We start from the raw sequence: 20,354 nt of genomic DNA on the forward strand, positions 1-20,354 counted from the left end.
TAAGACTAGGCAAATATCTAGATGAGTTGATGTACCCACTGGGGTATGAATAACCCTGTTTGAGAATCATTGCCCTAAAGAATAGTAGGAGTTTATAAAAGGTCTCTTGTAGGGCCAGCCAACCAGTAAAATTCTACTCCCAAAACCTGGTTCTCAAGAGTTCTAAGTATTGCTGAGACAGTTTGGTGATTCCTCCTTACCCCTAGGTTGGGTATTTTGCCCTACATCAGTCAAGACACAGGTGTTCAATCTTGCCAAATTACTCTTGTAAGAATTGTTGTTTTATCAGAAAGCTTGTATGCGCACATTTCTGATTCAGTCCAACAGACTTAAAACCTTTACCTCCTAGCACTCTGCAAACAGGATTGTCTGAAATGCTGAGGTGTTACTGTTGTGTAATTAACCCTTTCAAACTGTCTTGCCTTTACATGAGTCAGTAATCAGCAAGATAATCCCTTATGGCCTTTGTCAGTTTTCCTTCATGTGGAAGCAGAAGAGCATTCATATGGTTGCTTTAATCTAATTTAATAAGCCTTAGTGCATTGGTGGTGATGGCTGATGTTTCCATCAGGCTCCTTCAATGCAGTACTAGCTTCCTTAGCCGCAACATGTTTTAGCTGGAAAATACTGTTTCAGACTGTAGCCAAGGGTCTGGGTCTTAAGGAGAGCACGGCGAGGCTTGAATAGTGGTGTAAGCACAAGGAACCTGTGGCCACATAACCAGCACTTTTACATACACATGCAATTTTTCATGCATCTGAGGGGAAGCCAGGTAGAAATGAGCTGAAAACTGAGGCAGGGTTCACCTCTTGCTGTAAAATGTAATAACAAGCCCTTCTCTCCTCCATAGACTGGATTGGATGTGCTGAATATTGTTCCAGTGAATACATCTTTCTCTGGGAGCTGTGACCATTCCTCTGCCTTTCTGAACCTGACTTTTGGGAAAACCAGACTTTTATTCCATTTTCTACTGGTAAGGGTGTTTAAATGTAATATTGTGCACAGCTCTGGCATGCTTTTTAGATGTGACTAAATTGTTCTGGACTCAAGATAGGTTTATTTTTGTTTTGTTTGTGACAGTCTTTTTTTATTCCAAAAAAGTTTTACATCCCCTACTGAATGTATAACCAAGGAGGAGGGGGAGGATTTTTTTAAGTAGAAGAAATGTTGGGAAATAAAGGAGTACTCTGATGGACAATTGCACAACATATTAGTAACAATGAGACTGTTGGTAGCTCTGTTACTTGAAAAAACCTTTAGGGGAACAGACTGCTGTAAATAGGTGTTTCATCTAATTATATATGACCAGCTTGCAGAAGGAATTGGATTCCAGGCCTCCTAGTTATACTGTTTACAACGCATGACCGGTGTACCTGCTGCTTCGCTGTCTTCTGCAGTGATTTGTTAGGTACAATGTTTCCTTTGTTGCATCAGCAGCACATGTGACAGAAGGGTTGATCGCTCTTCTATTTCCCAGGTGGGGGTGTTTGTATTTGCTCACTGACTTGAGCAAATACGATCAACCTGAAATTTCTAACTATCAGCCTTTAAAGGGACAAATTGACTTTGGCTTGAGTTAAAGCCATTCATGTAGGTCCTGGCTCTCTAGCCCACTGGTGGCCAACCTCTGGCTCCGGAGCCACATGCAGCTCTTCAGAAGTTAATATGCGGCTCCTTGCATAGGCACCGACTCCAGGGCTGGAGCTACAAGCGCCAACTTTCCAGTGTGCCGGGGGGTGCTCACTGCTCAACCCCTGGCTCTGCCACAGGCCTTGCCCCCACTCCACCCCTTCCCACACCCTCCCCTGAGCCTGTTGTGCCTTCGCTCCTCTCCCCCCAGAGCCTCCTGCATGCCACGAAACAGCTGACAATCTGTGATCGGCAGGGTGCTGAGAGGGAGCTGACGGGAGGCTGCTGACATTACTGTGGCTCTTTGGCAATGTACATTGGTAAATTCTGGCTCCTTCTCAGGCTCGGGTCAGCCTCCCCTGCTCTAAGGCCTTCCAGTGAGCACTTGTGCTGTGTCCTTGCCTGTATTTTAGAATAATTCCTCACTTAACGTTGTAGTTCTGTTCCTGAAAAATGCAACTTTACACAAAACGATGTTAAGCGAATTCAATTTCCGCATAAGAATTAATGTAAGGGGGGGGGGAGGTTAGGTTCCAGGGAGAGGGAGATTTTTTGTCTGGCAAAAAAAAAATCAGATAGAGATATTTTAAAAAATAACACACACAGTAAGTTTTAAACAAACAATACTGTACGCAGTGATGATGATTGACTCCACCACCTCAACCAAACTTCACAGAGGGTGGGATGTTTTCCAGGAAATGCCTTCCTGCTAAATGATTAACTAGCAATTGGCTGGCCCTCAAGGGTTAACTCATTGTTAATGTAGCCTCACACTCCACAAGGCACATGAATGGAGGGAGGGGAGACAACATGGCAGACAGATGCGCATTTCCCCTTTAAGTAGGCTGACACCACTCTTAAGTACACTACCTTGTTAAGTTAATCAGCAAGCTGAGAGCCAGCAGCTGCTGCCAGGAAGTTCCCTCTGTTCTCAGCCCTGTCATGTGTCCCCCCTGCTCTATGGAGATGGGGTAAGCAGGGTGCAGGAGCAGGGGGAAGGGGGACACCCTGACATTAGCTCTCCTCCCCAAGCAAGCAGGAGGCTCGGGGAGCAGCTCCAAGGCAGAGGGCAGGAGCAGCACATGGCAGTGAGGGGGGATAGCTGAACTGCCAGCAATTGATAGCTTGCTGAGCAGCTGCTGCACAGGGAACTTAGGGGAGTGGGGGGGCAGCAGCTGCTGGTCCACCCTGGTTCCAAGCCCCCACCAGCTAGCTGCAATGGGATGCTCTTACTGCAAGCAGTGGACAAAGCAGGCAGCTGCCCTATGATGTTAAAGAGAGCATTGCACAACTTTAAATGAGCATGTTCCCTAATAATCAGCAACATAACGTTAACTAGGATGACTTTAAGTGAGGAGTTACTGTACAGATTCCCATGCTGACCCAGGATGGTGGGTTGTGCTTTTGATGTGGTGTTGAGTGTCTGTCCTGTTTACCATGTTCAAATGCTAACTTGGTAGCTCTTCAAAAAGTCTCAGGGCATTTTCAGCCTGACCACTTTACCTAGCATATTCTTCCCTAAGTTGGATCCCTCTCCAGGGTTTTTGCTAAAACTGTAGTTGGTATCACATTCTAGAATGTCTTGGGTTTTTGTTTTGGTTTTTTTAGTGAACTCGGCAGTTCTAATGAGGGTGCATTAAACTCTTCAATCGCAGAACTACATTGTACTTTGACTGTTTAAAATGTTATGTATGGATGCCAACTTTTTTTTTTTTTTTTAGAATACGAGTACTGATAAGTTTTTCCTGCAAGGTGTCAGTGTCACCACAACTTTGCCTTCTGAAGCTAAAGGTAAAAGGATTTTTGTTAAATAAAGTCATAGACTAGCTCTATAAATATTAAGGGAGCCTCGATATGTGCACACAAATACTGAGGGCGAAGTGCGGGGGTAGGGGGAATGTGTGTGTTCTGGTTTAACAACTTGAATTTTCTTAAGCCTTTGCAGCTTCGGTTTTTCAGATGTATTTTATGCTGCTTTTTGTTGCACAGAACCAAAGTTTGAAGCTGTTAACAACAGCATGAGTGAGCTGAGAGCTACAGTGGGGAACTCCTATAAGTGTAATGCAGAGGAGAAACTTTGGGTCTCAGCCGGTGCCTTTGTCAACTTATTCGATGTTTGGGTCCAGGTTTTCAAGATAGAGGGAAACCAATTTGGAGCAGGTAAAAAACTGCATACATCTACACTTTAAAGTGTTGTTAAAGGTTTTACTGAACTTGCATGTTCTACTGATTTAAGCATATTTTTTCCAGAATCTAGTCTTTGGAGTTAGTAGCCAGTTGAGTAAATTCAGCTTGGTCTAAGCTCCTATTCACAGCATGCCTCCTTACAACTGTGATTCAGACCAACAAGTACAGCTAGCTGAGTGTCTGTCTGGATTAAGGCTAGTGCATTACGTGTAAATAAATGCAAATTTCTTGAAATAGTGCATATAAAGACAGAAGCGCACAATTGTGCACAGAAAAGTTTGTTTAGAAGATCTATAATTAGAACACACCAGTGTTCTCTTGGGCAATCGTACCAAAGGAACAAAGATCTGAAGCTGAGTTCCCAACTGGTTAAATCATCTCTATGGTTATAGTCACAAGGGAAGGTGTTAGGTGAGAGTTGTGTTTTGGGTAGCTAGGAAGGAGAGGCTACTTGTGGCCTTGTGTAGTATTGGCTGTATTAATTGTGGGAAACTTGTACATATAAATCCACTATTACACTATGTGTACAACGTGTGATTTACTGCACAATCAATACTGTTTATCAAAAGGGTACAACACAACAAGCTGTTCGTTACTGATCTTGAAAAGCAAGCTGACTTACAGTGGCTATGGTAAGGGAGCTCCTTCCATTGTTGCTGGCAGGCTAGAAGTTAACTGGCTCAAGTTTAGGATTTATCTATATGCTAGGAGTAGAATCTTCCAACATGAAATCAGAGTTTGGTACCTTTCCTGTCAATGGACCAGTGCCTAATGTGAATTTTTTTCATCTACAGTGGAAGAATGTCAACTGGATGAAAACAACATGGTGATCCCTATAATTGTTGGCGCAGCCCTTGCTGGACTTGTCCTGATTGTCTTGATTGCTTATTTGATTGGCAGAAAGAGAAGCCATGCTGGATATCAAACAATCTAATGACTTACACTTAAATGAATCCAGGGGTTGATAAAGAGCAGTTGCAAGAAGTGGATAAATTAATTTCCCCTAAACTGAGATTCCTTATTATAAGGGAGCACAGTCTTTTACAAAATGCTTCTTGTTAAATTCTGCTTCATTAAATGTGAATCCCATCTTGCAGCATTTAACTATGCATGAAGGAATAACCTCTCAAATTCTGGTGTTTAATTTTGCTAACTGGTTAAATATTTAACTCCCTAAGAGTGCTTTTCTGAATTGGCATGAATTTAATGTCAGTTAGAAATATTCCAGACTGGGGTGTAGCTAATTCATTCACTCAGATTTAAGTCTAACAAAGGGAAGTTTTCACTGTTGGTACTACTACCCTCCTGTGATGAAGTTAGTAATTCTGCTGATACCTTTTAAAGTAAGTAATGACTGACCAATCAAAATCTAAAAATTAATTCCCCTGCCCATGTCCCCTCATCTGTGTTTTACTAAGCTTTAGACACAGCATATGTGGCATCTGCAGGGTATGAACAATGCAATACTCAAATGTTCTAGGAACTCATATTTACAATTGGGCAATTCCATATTTGATGCTCTGCCAGCTTAAGAGCTGGCCCTTTTTAAAATATAAAATGGGTTTGGTTTTTTTTTTGTAAAGTGAATTTCAGTCTCTTCTGGTGGATGTTGCAGTGCAATCCTGTTACTGCAGATATGTACAAGATCAATTTAATCTGCTGACTCTCTTGCTTAAACTTGGCTGGGGTTGTACACTAAGGATTTGTTATGTATGCATTGCCTATAACAATGCTAATAAAGACACATTTTTCTGTAGAGTGTCCAGTACCTTTCTACATAACATTGCTCTTGCTTTTTTTAAAAAAATATTTGATCAAATAGTGAAGCTGCATATACTCCTTCCTCCTCACTTTAAAATAATCAGGGTAGGTGTACTCCTCCTTTTAATCAGAGCTGTACACCATTGGTTGGCATGGGCTTCTGCACAGGTTAGAGATGTTTGTACATATCCAAGGTCACTGCCAGGCTTGTGATGCTATATCTTCACTGACACTTCTAGCTGCACTAGCTAGAACAAAACTATGGCAGGTATACCTACTCATGCTGTAGTCCCACTTCTGTTTGCAGCGTACCCATCAGGTTTACATTAACTAAAGTGTTCTAAGTAACATTGAAATGACTGGATTACTATTTCAAGGAGTAGTATAGCATTATAGGGAGTCTGGGAATAGCTTGACTTTCTACATTTTTCTCTGGCAGGAAGATGGCCAGACCTCTTTAAGAGGAGATGCATCCACTGGGTGGGGGAATCCTTTGCCATTTTGGAAGGGCTGGTCATTTGTGGCAACTCACTACATTCAAGCAGATCAGAGCTAGTTTTATTACAGACCTGCCAAAACTTTCCATTTCTTCTCCTACTGAGGGGCATAAAATCCTCTAATTGTGCAGGCCCATCCCTCTTTCAGGGGAGTCTGACTCCTGCAGCAGTTGCTGAGGTCTTGCAACACAATTCTCCCTTGGTCCTTTTTTTTTTTAAATAGGAGTTGGAAGCTGTTTGTTCTTCCCCAGTTCAAGGGTGTGTTGGGACAAATTAGTAACACTTTTAAGTGTAAATGAAGTCTGAAAGATATGGTCTGGGCTACTGAGGTGGTGTGGCCATAGACTTCACAGTTCAGCAAAATAGTTGGAAGAAGCAGAAATCTGACAGTCTCTACTGCACCGGTGATGCATCTTGCAAAGGAAGCTAGGACTGTGGCTTGCTGAGCAAAGGGTCTGTTTCTCATGCACGACCAGGTTGATGACAAATGGTGGCAGGGTAAACTGCCCACCTGTATTAGGCTCTCAGAACCAGCACTCCACCCCACCAGTGTAAAGCTTCTGGTTTACAGTTTAATACGCTCAGGAAGCCCATTGTAGAATCCTGTGCAAAGCATCTCTGTTTATATGCAAAAAGAAAAGGAGGATTTGTGGCACCTTCGAGACTAACAAATTTATTTGAGCATAAGCTTTTGTAGGCTACAGCTCACTTCATCAGATGCATGCTGTGGAAAATACAATAGGGAGATTTTATATACACCAAGAACATGGAATGACAGGTGTTACCATACACACTGTAACAAGACTGATCAGGTAAGGTGAGCTATTACCAGCAGGAAAGCAGGGGGCAAGAAAGCCTTTTTTTGTTGAAAAATTGCCACTTTTAGGTCTAATCAATCCAGACCACACCATGTGATCCATTGTCTACAGCCAAGCTCTACCCCCTCAGACAGAGACAAACACCTACAAGATCTCTATCAAGCATTCTTACTACAATACACACCTGCTGAAGTGAAGAAACAGATTAACAGAGCCAGAAGAGTACCCAGAAGTTACCTACTACAGGACAGGCCCAACAGAACACCACTAGCCATCACCTTCAGCCCCCCAATTAAAACCTCTCCAGTAGATCAAGGACCTACAACCTATCCTGAAGGATGACCCATCACTCACAGATCTTGGGAGACAGGCTAGTCCTGGCTTACAGACATCCCCCCAACCTGAAGCAAATACTCACCTGTAACCACACCACACAACAAAAACACTAACCCAGGAACCTATCCTTGTAATAAAGCCCATTGCCAACTGTGTCCACGTATCTCTTCAGGGGACACCATCACAGGGCCTAATCACATCAGCCACACTATCAGAAGCTCATTCACCCGCACATCTACCAATGTGATATATACCATCATGTGCTAGCAATGCCCCTCTGCCAAACTGGACAGTCTACATAAAAGAATAAATGGACATAAATCAGATGTCAAGAATAACATTCAATCTCTTTGGTCACTTGATTACAGACCTAAAAGTGGCAATTCTTCAACAAAAAAACTTCCAAAACAGACTCCAGTGAGAGACTGCTGAATTGGAATTAATTTGCAAACTGGATACAATTAACTTAGGCTTGAAGAAAGACTGGGAATGGATGTGTCATTACACAAAGTAAAACTATTTCCCCATGTTTATTCCCCCTTCTCCTCCCCCCACCCCCATTCCTCACATGTTGTTAACTGCTGGAAATGGCCCACCTTGATTACCAGTACAAAAGGTTTTTTCCTGCCCCCTGCTGGTAATAGCTCACCTTACCTGATCAGTCTTGTTACAGTGTGTATGGTAACACCCATTGTTTCATGTTCTGTGCATATAAAATCTCCCCATTGTATTTTCCACTGCATGAGCCAGTGAAGTGAGCTGTCGCTCACAAAAGCTTACGCTCAAATACATTTGTTAGTCTCTAAGGTGCCAAGTACTCCTTTTCTTTTTGTGGATACAGATTAGCACAGCTGCTACTCTGAAGCCTGTGTTTATATGCTTTACCCACTAACATCATTGCTCTTATATTTAATAGGTAAAGCAGACTGATTGACTCCTCAAGCATTACCACTTAGTGTTCCCTAGGGCAGGGCCAAGGCAGAATACTGAAGACTCAAACCTGCCAGCATATGGTGGATAGAGGCTTTCCCTCATACAGCCATTTCATGGTCACTTCAGAATATATTTACTGTATACATTATCATGAACAGACAGAGCTAAAAGTCAAAGCAATACTGTAAGAGAAACAGGCAAAATAATTGGAGAACTCTGTTCCAAGTAAGCATTACAGTTAATGCAGTGGCAAATGAGAATCTGGAACAGACTCAGCCCAGAAAAACATCCTTCAGTTCAGAGCAGAGGGATCAATGAGTATCACTACTGACTAGGGGGGGGAGCAAGGACAAGCCTACACCTTCTTGAAAAGGGCATAAGTACTCCCAGGGAAGAAAAGGTAAGTAACATCAAAAGGAAAAGTATCAAGAAAATAAGATTTTTGCAGCTCTGGTATAGGTTCAAAAGCAGCAGTGAGGCCTGTTGCTTAGGAAATACACATTTAGCTCTAACCTGAGAAAGTACTGTCAATGCATCTAGGAAGGAAGGAAACTTGCTTTAGTACATCCTGTTAATTACTGGGTAGAACACAGTTAAAGCTTGAAGTCCACTGAGCCACCAATCACCTGCTGAGAATACAATGGGACCTGTATTGTTTTAGAAGAGTTAGCAAGGTGGGCAGGGAGACTCCTCTAAGTTGCCTACACTGCTCTGATGCCAAGCCTTACAAACAGCCCACAATAACAACCTCTCCTACTTTGCTCCCTAGCATCAGTCCATCCGAAACCTGAGATGTTTGAGCTCACACTAACCACATACAACTTTGAAGTACTTACACCTTATATATGGTAATGACGCTGCTGCTTCACACTTAATGAGCTGATCCATAATCTGTCAAATACAGTAAAAGGAAGTTCTTCAAGTGATGGTCCCTGTCACGGTTCCTCCCCCACTCTGAACTCTAGGGTACAGATGTGGGGACCTGCATGAAAACCCTCCTAAGCTTATCTTTACCAGCTTAGGTCAAAACTTCCCCAAGGTACAAAATATTACACCTTGGACTGGCCGCTACCACCACCAAACTAATACTGGTTACTGGGGAAGAGCTGTTTGGACGCGTCCTTCCCCCCAAAATACTTCCCAAAACCTTGCACCCCACTTCCTGGACAAGGTTTGGTAAAAAGCCTCACCAATTTGCCTAGGTGACTACAGACCCAGACCCTTGGATCTTAAGAATAATGAACAATCCTCCCAACACTTGCACCCCCCCTTTCCTGGGAAATGTTGGATAAAAAGCCTCACCAATTTGCATAGGTGACCACAGACCCAAACCCTTGGATCTGAGAACAATGAAAAAGCATTCAGTGTTTTACAAGAAGACTTTTAATAAAAAATAGAAGTAAATAGAAATAAAGAAATCCCCCCTGTAAAATCAGGATGGTAGATATCTTACAGGGTAATTAGATTCAAAAACAGAGAGAACCCCTCTAGGCAAAACCTTAAGTTACAAAAAAGATACACAGACAGAAATAGTTATTCTATTCAGCACAATTCTTTTCTCAGCCATTTAAAGAAATCATAATCTAACACATACCTAGCTAGATTACTTACTAAAAGTTCTAAGACTCCATTCCTGTTCTGTCCCTGGCCAAGACAACTACAGACAGACCCAGACCCTTTGTTTCTCTCCCTCCTCCCAGCTTTTGAAAGTATCTTGTCTCCTCATTGGTCATTTTGGTCAGGTGCCAGCGAGGTTACCTTTAGCTTCTTAACCCTTTACAGGTGAGAGGAGCTTTCCCCTGGCCAGGAGGGATTTCAAAGGGGTTTACCCTTCCCTTTATATTTATGACAGTCCCTCTATGTAATCCAATCACCAGTGCACCCTGGACCAGAGGTGGAAGGCTTTCCTAGCAGTGTCCATTGACCCAGCCATGCCTCTTCTGTTCCCTCTTACCACTGCAAGGCCTGAGTCAGAACCCCTGTGCCTTCATGCTCTTAGCCTTTTCACTAAGGGCATGTCTATGCTACAAGCTCAAGTCAATTATGTTAGGTCAACTTACAGCCACTGCAGTAATTACTGGGGTGGCATGTCCACACTAAGCTCCTGTCAGTGCTGTGCATCCTCACCAGTAGCACTTCCACTGACTTAAGAAGGGCAGCGTGTCAGAGGGGACTGAGGACCTGAGCTCGCTATCCCACGGGCTCCAAGCTTAGGAGTCAGCACAGCCAGGGTCCCAGTAGGAACCAGAGCCTGGGCAGCAGCCTGGCTCCAAGCAGAGCACCTGGGGGCAGTTGAGCTCTGGCTGGAACCTCCCACCTTCCCCAGGGTGACAGCTCAGCCTGTGAAATTGACAAGAATGACAATTGATGGAAGCCACCTTGAGCATCTACACGGACACTGCATCATCCTAACTACACCGCCATAAGCCCTATGCCTCTCCTGGACGTGGAGTTATTATGGCACTGTAATAGGGAACTTACATCCACAGGAGCAAGGCTTGAGATAAGCTGCCTTAGGTGGACTTGACTCAATAGCGTAGACCAGGCCTAAGAGAGTAATCTATTCCCTTGTGTCTAGTTTCTTGTTTGGGATTTTTTCAGCATAGTTAGTGTATATAGTACATGGAGTTAGTTGCTAATCAGCGATAGTTTGTCCCAATTGGGACTATGCCCCACATTCCAGGGTTTAAAACCTGTGTTTTGTGCCTGTGCTCATTCTCCATGAGCAATGCGCCCCAGAGCTGCCACTATTGCCTCAGGGAAGCTCATATCACCAATCACTGTGCAATATGTACATCTTTCCTGCCCCAGATGTGGGAGGCACAGGAACGTCATCTCAGGGTATCTCCTAGAGGAAGCCACAGGATCACATGCACACACTGACCTGGGACCATGAGAATCACCACTGCAGCATCCGTCACTGCCGGTAAGGTTCCTCCCACACCCTGGATTTGGCCCCACTGGCACCCCCAGACAAGCCTGCTTTGCAACAGAGCCACAGTGATGGACCTACGCCACAACCCTTGCAGTGCGATCTGCTGTTCTCTCCCTCCTCGGATGTATGGTGGCCTGCACCTACATGACACTGCACTGCCTCCAACCGTGGTTCCTCTCCCTTTACAGACACCACATGGACCATCTGCAAGCAAGTCATCACCCAAACAATTCTGGCTTCCCTCACATGGTGAACTGACCCCTCCAAAGTTATGGTCAGCACCCCATTCACCTCCCCCATCCTGCAAGGGAAGCGTCTGTTGTGATGGCCTGCAGGATGAGGGAGCTACCCAGACCATCACACAGCACAGGGCATCTGTACACTGCGAGAGGCTGAAATCCACATAAATGTCCTAGAAGTGTGGGCAGTTCATTTAGCATGCCAGGCTTTTCTTCCTCTGATCCAATCTCAGCACTGTCAGCTACTCTCAGACACTATCGCAGCGATCGTCCACACGAAGCCATCCTTTGAGACACTGGCAACATGCTCCCTCTCCCATCTAAAGGTAAAGTTCTTAGTAGCCATACCTCAGCTGGACAGGCCAGCCAACTAGCAGCCATGATGGTTGCCCCCCCCCCCCCCCCCCACACACACACCATATTCCACAAGGATAAAGTTTCTTTATGGCTTCACTCTAAGTTCCTCCCAAAGTTGGTGTCAGAGTTCCACCTCAGTCAGTCTGTTCACCTCCCTGTGTTCTATCCCAAACCGCACACCTCCCATGTGCACAGGAGCCTTCACTCCCTCACTGTCCATCATGCACTAGCATTCTACCTCCACAGGATGCGTGCCTTTCGAGCATCCATGAAACTCCTTGTAGCCATTGCCAACTGGTCCAAGGGCCAAGCCCTCTCTTCCCAATGAATCTCCAAATGGGTCTCCAGGTGCATCCAGGAATGCTACACGCTATCCAACATGTCACCGCCTGAGTTATAACACACACTACGCGATGGCAAGCAGCCCCATCTGCATGCCTAGCAGACATCTCATGGCAAAAGATCTGTCATGCAGCAACATGGAGCTCAGTTCACACCCTCACATCCCACTACACCATCACCCAGCGGGTGGCTGAGGACCCTACAGTGGGCCGTGCCGTACTGCATCTCCTCTTGCATCCTCACATCCACCTCCATGCTGATTACTGCTCACTACTCACCCATGATTGGAATACATATAGGGACCATCACTCAAAGAGGAGGAAATTACTTACCTTTAACTGAAAGTTCTTCAAGAGGTGTGGTCCCTATTTGTATGCCAATACCCACCCACCCTCCATCCCCTCTGCTGCGGACAGCACTACTCAGTGGTAAGAGGGTCACTGGAGAGGCATCGGCCTGCACGGCCTATTATAATCTCGTCTAGGAGCACAAGGCTATGCACGATGCATGTTCAGGTCAATGTTCAGGCACTGCTAGGAAAGGACACCTACGACTGGAATACAGACAGGGACCACACATCTCGAAGAACCTCCAGTTACAGGTAAGTAACCTCCTCTTCTATCCTGAGGGCAGAGGAGAGTAGGCTGAGCAGAGGCTGCAGCAGGAAAGCGGAGAGCCAGGCATATAGGACTGACCAGTCGCTGACAAGGAATCAGCAGTTACCACATCAGGAAGTGTGGGCTAACTGCACATGTGGAGGGCAGGATGAGACTGCAGATGGACTGGCAGGCTAGAGGACTGATGACTGGCAGGCACTAAGTCTGAGAAACCCCATGTGCTATGGTTACTTTTCTGCCCCTCTCCTGGACTGGCCCCAGGGGGTGGCTTAGGAACAGTCAGGCTCATCTTTTATAATAGTGTTTAAAGAAAGGTAAATGTAGCTTAATGGCAGCCCTGCTAAAACACTCCTGTTGCTTCCTCAGAGCATTGACAGATGCACCCAGGCCTAAAGTTGATTGCTTAAAACAGCTGCAGCATTTGTCTCCAAGCTTGTGGCGGACAGCACCATACCACACACTGAGGGGGTGACCACTGTAACAGCTCAGTTACAGTAGCACACGCATGACAATTCCTGATTTTACTGTGATTCATCCCCCTACCTTATCCCTCTCTAGCTTCAGAAAGGTGATATAACCTACCCCTACAAAGACCTAGAGGAAGGACAGCACCAGGGTTGAGTGCAGGCTGCTATTCCTTCCCTGTGTCTTATTCTTGAGTTCAGACGTTCAATCTCTATGCCTGCCTGTGTGCTCCTGTCCTTCACTCCCACACTTTCCTCTCTTATTTGTTCAGCCCCCTTACCCACTCTTCCACCCTTCACTCCCCTCCCACTTTGTCTCAACCATATAGAAACATCTTGTAACAAAAGAACATGCTGCAAACCACTAGTAACTCCACTGTTTTATAACTGCAACCCCCATTTCTCCTCCCTCCCTTTCCTTCCACTCTTCGGAGTAGAGGGCATGCCTATTTGTCTAAAGTACCTACGAAATTGCTGAGAGCTATATAAATAATGGTAACGTCTGGTGAAAATATCAGGCCACCACTCCATTGGTATGTATTGGTGCTAGACTATTTCAGTTTTTTAAATGCTTCTAGGAAGCAGCCACCACATTGCAGGCCAGCACCAGGGAAGAGTGAGAAAAGAGAAAGGAAGGTAGTCGAGAGGGAAGCAGAGAGCAGATCTGTAATGGCAAGTATAGGGAAGAGAAGCAGCTAAGAGCAGTTCATAGTTAGGGAAGATTGAGATAGTGGGGCTGTTCATTTTCTGAGAAGGTCTGTCACTGCCAGACCCTGGGAGTCAGATACCAAGGTACATATAGCAACACTGAACTCTGTAAAACAGATTTCGACAAATAAATATAATTTATTTTGTACAAATGGCTGTGGTTTCATGAATAATATACAGAATTGTACATACAGTCTATCCAGCTATTTACTCAGACATTACAAAATGCCCTGAAGAGAAACAAGAGTAGTGACTTTTTAAAGACGTCGCCCACATTGGTCACATTTTACTCAGATAATATTCTCAACCATTTGTAAAAGGTTCAAGTTACCAGATTACTGACAGCGTACAAAACGTTTACAACACTTACTTGAAAGGCAGGAAAAATTGGTCAAGTGTCAATTGACACTCATGGAAAGTTTAGAAATTGTGCTTCCGTCAGTGCAGTTAAAGTAGAGGAATGTGTCAATTTCTGTGGTAACTGACCATCTGTTTAAATATTGTTGGTTGATCCCTGAGCAACCAGCTTTGCTCTACAAGTCTCTCGAAGTTTGTTAACTGTTGCCATGGACAAGCTTCCAGGTTCTGTAAATATTTTCTAAAACAAAGAATTGTTAGTTAAAAACATGATCCCAGACAAAAATGTATGAAAGTCTTCCTAGATTTCACCTACAGATGAAAGGAGCACTAATGAAATGCTTAAGTCCCTACTGTAAATTTCAGCACATGGCACTGTTAAGACTCTTCAGCCACAGATCAGAGTGCTTTCATAAGGTGGGTAAGTATTATCAGCTGCAGTGTTGGGAACAGAACTTAAGTCTCCTGACTCCAAACCACGCAGTTATCCAGAGGATCTTAATTAGTGGCAATATTCAAGGTAAGTGTGAAAATAAAGTTCCAAACAATGTAGTGAATTCTGAGATATGTTCCATAGTAAGCCAATAAGCCAACTGAAACCATATTATGTTGTCCTTAATTTTACACACTGTAATTCTGCCATACGCTATAAAATTTCTCAATGGTTCTATGAGTAGCAGCTCAGTACTGAACATAGACATGTCTGGCTGGAAGGGACCTCAAGAGGTCCACAAGTTCCACCTCCTGCACTGAGGCTGAACCAAATAAACCTAGAGCACCCAGGACAGGTGTTTGTCCAACCTATTTTAAAAAACCTCCAGTGATGACAAATTTCTTGAAAGATTAATCCAGAGTTTAACTACCTTACAATTAGGAAAAACTTTCCAATATCTAACCTAGATCTCTCTTGCTGCAAATTAAGCCCATTACTTCTTGTCCTAACTTCAGTGGACATGGAGAGCAATTGATCAATGTCCTCTTTATAATAGCTCTTAACATATTTGAAGACTTATCAGGATCCCCTGCAGTCTTTTCTCAAGATTAAACATGCTCAGATTTTCTAAATCTTTTATTGTTTTTGTTGCTCTCCTCTGGACTATCTCCAATTTGTTCATTTCATGCTTTGTATGTATAAAAAGATCTTCTATACTTTCCACAGTATGCATCCGATGAAGTGAGCTGTAGCTCACGAAAGCTTAAGCTCAAATAAATTGGTTAGTCTCTAAGGTGCCACAAGTACTCCTCATCTTTCCTAAAGTGTGGCACCCAGAACAGGACACAGTACTCCAGCTGAGGCCTCATCAGGGCCAAGTAGAGTGGGACAATTACTTCCCATGTTTTACATACAACACTCATGAATGATATTAGCCTTTTTCACAACTGTAGCACATTGTTGCCTCATATCAGTTTGTGATCCACTATAATGCCCAGGTCCTTTTCAGCAGTATTACTGCCTAAGCAATTATTCCCCAATTGGTAGCTGTGCGTTTGATTTTTGAACACGTATCTAAATTCACCAAAGCCAAACTGTAAATAAAACCAATCCATTTTATGTGAAAAATAAACAGTAATCTGGGCTCCATGGTTCCATTTAGATCTTTTCACTATGTCGTTTCTACCCCATTTTTACTATAAAACACCTGTACATTTACTCCTCCCCTAAACTATACTTTTAGGGAAGTGTTATGCAAAGACAGTGTTACAGAAGGGACATAACATGATTTTAGACAGAAATATTTCAGATGCTAGCAAACATACACAATAGTTGTTGCTTCAACTGCATCGTGACCTCTGAAGACATAGTAGTCAAACATGAGATGGCTTAAACATAAATATCAAAAATTTTGTCTCATAGCCCACATCAGCCTTCTAATTGTTCAAACAGGTCATTTATAAGCGTGCCACAGATGAGACACTGTATTCCTTTAGGAACAGTTATCTGTTTTGAATAGGGAGAAGGAAAAATGAGATGCCCACAGAACTGAGCTATGAACTCTAAGTAAACTTTAAAAACCATGCTGCAAGTTTTGTTCAGCGCCATGGTGAGGAAGTTTGTATGGCATTATACCTCAAAATAAAAAAACAGTTACTCTTCTGCAGTAACTGTTGTTCTTTGAGATGTGTTCTGCGTGTATACGTTCCACTTTAGTTGTGAGCCCAATGCACACAAGTCAGAGACTTTTGCCAGCAGTACCACTAGGTGGCACATGCGCCCCGTTCTCCTCATGCACCCAGCCAAGAGCATAAAGGGGTGAGTTTGCCACCTCCCTCTTTGTTTCTTCCCACCACCTGTGAAATGCTGTCTGAAATAGTGGGAAAGGAGGGAGGGTTGTGGAAGGTGTATGTGCACAACACATCTCAAAGAACAACAGTTACTGTACAGGTAAGTAACCATTTTTGGTGTATTGTGCACATAGACATTCACTTTGGGAAGTTACGAAGTCACCTAAACAGCTGGTGGGATTTCAAATCATTGGAAGAGAGACTGCAGCACTAACTTGCCAAAGCTGGCACTGTCTCAGGAGGCTCAAATGATGGGATAACGTCTTGAAAAAGAGTCCAAAGACAACCATGTTGCTGATATGCAGATGCCTGTAATTACTATGTGAAGTGTACTCAGGAAGGCTGAAGAAGCAAACTGAGCTCTGGTAGAATAAGCCATTATTATTCTTCGAAGATTGCTCATATCGATTCCAATTAGGAGCGCACGTGCCACATTCACAGTCGTTGGAAAGTTTTCCGCCTAGCAGCACGCCTCGGGTCAGCTGTGGAGCCCCCTGGAATGGCGCCTCCATGGCGCTCAATATATGACCCTGCTGACCCGGCGCCTTTTCAGTTCTTTCTTACTGCCAGTGACGATCGTTGGAACTGCAGTGACTTGCATAGCAAGCTCTCCTTGTTTCTCTAGCCTTTCAGTTTAGAGTTATCCCCAGTCGCGTTAAGTTTAAGTAGTTTTCTGTTGTTACAACAGGTAGCTGTTGGAGTGGGGTTTTCCCCTCCACCCCAACCCACGGTCTCTCCTTGGGGACTTGGGGTATGCCTAAGTCCCAGGGGTTCAAACCCTGCAAGTCCTGGAACAAGCCCATGCCAACGGGGACCGCCACGACGCTTATATGAAGTGCCTGGGGGAAGCACACCAAGCGGACAAGTACAGGATTTGTAAAGGGTTCCCCCCAGAACAAAAAAGGAGTGAGACTTTCACCTCAAGCAGCTACTTATGGAGGCGGCACTTAGACTGCAACCCACACCGGCGCAGCAAGACCCGGCACCAAGCTCATCGGTGCGCAGTGCTCCGGCAGCAGAGATAGAAACAGCATCACGGAAGGACTGTGGGAGAGACCCGTGGGAACAGCCCAGCACCGGTCCCATTCCCTGGTGCAGAAGTGGCACCACAAGCAGGGAAGGAGCAGATCTCCGACTCCAAGACCCACCCCTTCGGAGCCAGCCAATGGGGTTCGTCCCAGGGAGGAGCACCCAGTGACGAGAACGTTGGTGCCAGCACCATCGACTTCAGCCCTGCAAGGGAGACAGTCAAGCCCGGTACCGTTGGACTCCCCAAACCAGGTGATTGAGGAGATGGAACTGCCGTTCGACCTAGACACCTTCCGGGCCCTTCAAAGTCTATTTGGTTTCATAGCTTTTACCTCTTCTGCACTGTAAACTGGAAACACTTACCTGCATAAAGCTGTGGCACTCTGTTACAAACGTCCCTCTGGTGATCTGCTTAAACTTATCACAAACGTCAGGGAGATTTGTGGCTTCCAAAATAAAAGCTTGGTGTTGCTTAATTAATGCTAAGGCCACACGAAAGATGATTTTTGATCCCTCATAGAACAAACAGTCCCAAATTCGGAGAACAGTCTGTAAAAGAAGAAAGCTGTTAGAAAGGACAATGATCTAACAAATCAGTTATCAGGCAAATCACACCTTAAACCCCTTTTTGTCCCTCCTCCAGTACACCCCTCAGGTCAGAGGACTGGCTTGCTGTATCTCACTCTGGGTGGAAACCCAGTCTAATCACTTCTAGACTGGATCTCTGAGCTGTAGCCCATTTCCCCACCTTATTAACCCAACAGGCCCAACTGGGTTTGGCACCTGTGATTCCTCCAGTAACCTGCAATAGGGATTGATTAGTGACACAAAACCAGCTTCTTCAAAACAAAGCATTATTTATTCATCCATCCAAAAGTACATAGTTCACAGAGCAAAGGGTCTATATGCATATATCCTCTTAACTAATCCTAAATCTTTCCTTGCCAGCTTTAGTAAGCTCCCCTCAGCTGGGGGAAGCAGACTGTCCTGTTCGCAGCATGCTCTGTCTGTCTGCGTCTCCCTGATGCTCCCTGGGTTTTTGGTCTGGGAAGAATAAACCTTGTCAGAGTAATGGAGCCATGCTAGGGGTATTCCCCTGATTAATGGTATCCCTATTGTTTTCTGGGGACTCTTGGTATACCTTATCATAACCCGCTATCTTTGCCATTATTTCATTTCCTGTTGGTTTCTCTCAGAGCTCTATGCATTCAGACAGGAGACCACTACACAGGTAACCTGAGGGGCATATGACATTTTTAAAAAATACTGCACAAAACTCCCCTGTTCTCCACTCATGTATATTAAAACATCTTCAAGTTATACTTACCTCTACTGGAAGAATGTCAATAAACAAGCATATAAACCAGCGTGACACTATCAGAGTCCACATGACACCATGTCGATCTATTAACTCTGCCACTGCTGGAACTTTCTTTCTCACAAGTTCTCCAAGGACTTCCTGATCGGTCTTCAACCCCATCATTTCTGGGCTATAATAATCTTTAGAGGAAGAAAACAAAAATTTGTCAGTAACCAGCGTGAAAACTCCATAACAGTAATTTGAGAATTTATTGTAAAGTTTAAAGAAAAGGAGTACTTGTGGCACCTTAGAGACTAACAAATTTATTTGAGCATAAGCTTTCGTGAGCTACAGCTCACTTCATCGGATGCATTCAGTGGAAAATACAGTGGGGAGATTTATATACACAGAGAACATGAAACAATGGGTGTTAACATACACACTGTAACCAGAGTGATCAGATAAGGTGAGCTATTACCAGCAGGAGAGCGGGGGGGGGGGGGGGGGGGGGGACCTTTTGTAGTGATAATCAAGGTGGGCCATTTCCAGCAGTTGACAAGAACGTCTGAGGAACAGTGGGCGGTGGAGGGGGGGAATAAACACGGGGAAATAGTAACTTAGGCTTGAATAGAGACTGGGAGTGGATGGGTCATTACACAAAGTAAAACTATTTCCCCCTGTTTATTCCCCCCCCTCCACCGCCCACTGTCCCTCAGACGTTCTTGTCAACTGCTGGAAATGGCCCACCTTGATTATCACTACAAAAAGGTCTCCCCCCCGCTTGCTGGTAATAGCTCACCATAAGCGATCACTCTCTTTACAGTGTGTATGGTAACACCCATTGTTCCATGTTCTCTATGTATATAAATCTCCCCACTGTATTTTCCACTGAATGCATCCGATGAAGTGAGATGTAGCTCAAAAAAGCTTATGCTCAAATAAATTGGTTAGTCTCTAAGGTGCCACTAGTACTCCTTTTCTTTTTGCGAATACAGACTAACACGGCTGCTACTCTGAAACTTGTAAAGTTTAAGGTACTGAAGTTATAAATCACTTTAACCATTTGAGCCCTGAGCACATAAGTAAATTACACTGAGGAACAAGGGTATTTGCACCCTCAGATCATCAACTGTGCCTCAGCAACCGCTGATCCCTCCACACAAAAAATTACTTCCTCCAAGTCTGGCACAACCACTCCCTATCCCAACTCCCAACAGTTCATTCCTCAGCTTTGCTAAATGTTTTTGTAATCCCAACCACAGCTGATCGCTCCCAATCCAAGCAGAAGGAGCAGTTAAAGCCAATTAGGGGTTGGTAGCTACCCCCATCTAAACAAGAAACCTAAAAAAGCCTGTGTGAACACATGCAGACACATACATGTGTGTGTATATTATATTTAAAAGAGTTAGTGTTCATAGGTGTGGGTCTGACAAGACCTCAGTTATTAGTATTATTTACTCATGGCGCAAAACAAGCACACCAACTGGTAATGCAAGCATCTCACTGTACCTTCACTTACAACCTCATGGGATAAGAGGATTAATAGTTAAGTCCTCATGTCA

General features: G+C 44.3%; 2 protein-coding genes across 9 annotated transcripts in view; one reads left to right on the top strand and one right to left on the bottom strand.

Moving 5' to 3' along the window:
* LAMP1 (lysosomal associated membrane protein 1) overlaps positions 1–5,572 on the top strand; it is a 32,959-nt gene extending 27,387 nt beyond the window's left edge. For both annotated transcript variants that reach the window (XM_073350412.1, XM_073350402.1), the window contains 4 exons: positions 851–973; positions 3,351–3,420; positions 3,619–3,789; positions 4,611–5,572. In XM_073350412.1, coding sequence (XP_073206513.1) covers positions 851–973; positions 3,351–3,420; positions 3,619–3,789; positions 4,611–4,750 — 504 coding nt within the window. In that variant the 3' untranslated portion in view covers positions 4,751–5,572. The remainder of the gene's footprint in view (positions 1–850; positions 974–3,350; positions 3,421–3,618; positions 3,790–4,610) is intronic.
* Positions 1–20,354, bottom strand: part of GRTP1 (growth hormone regulated TBC protein 1) — a 99,845-nt gene that overhangs the window by 23,576 nt on the left and 55,915 nt on the right. For 4 of the 7 annotated variants that reach the window (XM_073350358.1, XM_073350353.1, XM_073350347.1 and 1 more), the window contains 3 exons: positions 18,820–18,992; positions 17,856–18,041; positions 13,942–14,421 (listed from right to left, as the gene is read on the bottom strand). In XM_073350358.1, coding sequence (XP_073206459.1) covers positions 14,317–14,421; positions 17,856–18,041; positions 18,820–18,992 — 464 coding nt within the window. In that variant the 3' untranslated portion in view covers positions 13,942–14,316. Of the gene's footprint in view, positions 1–13,941; positions 14,422–17,855; positions 18,042–18,819; positions 18,993–20,354 lie in introns of those variants that run through there. The other 3 variants (XR_012159630.1, XR_012159631.1, XM_073350334.1) reach the window with 2 other exon arrangements.

The sequence above is a fragment of the Lepidochelys kempii genome, chromosome 1, assembly GCF_965140265.1.
Source record: "Lepidochelys kempii isolate rLepKem1 chromosome 1, rLepKem1.hap2, whole genome shotgun sequence".
NCBI classification, from domain to species: Eukaryota; Metazoa; Chordata; order Testudines; family Cheloniidae; genus Lepidochelys; species Lepidochelys kempii.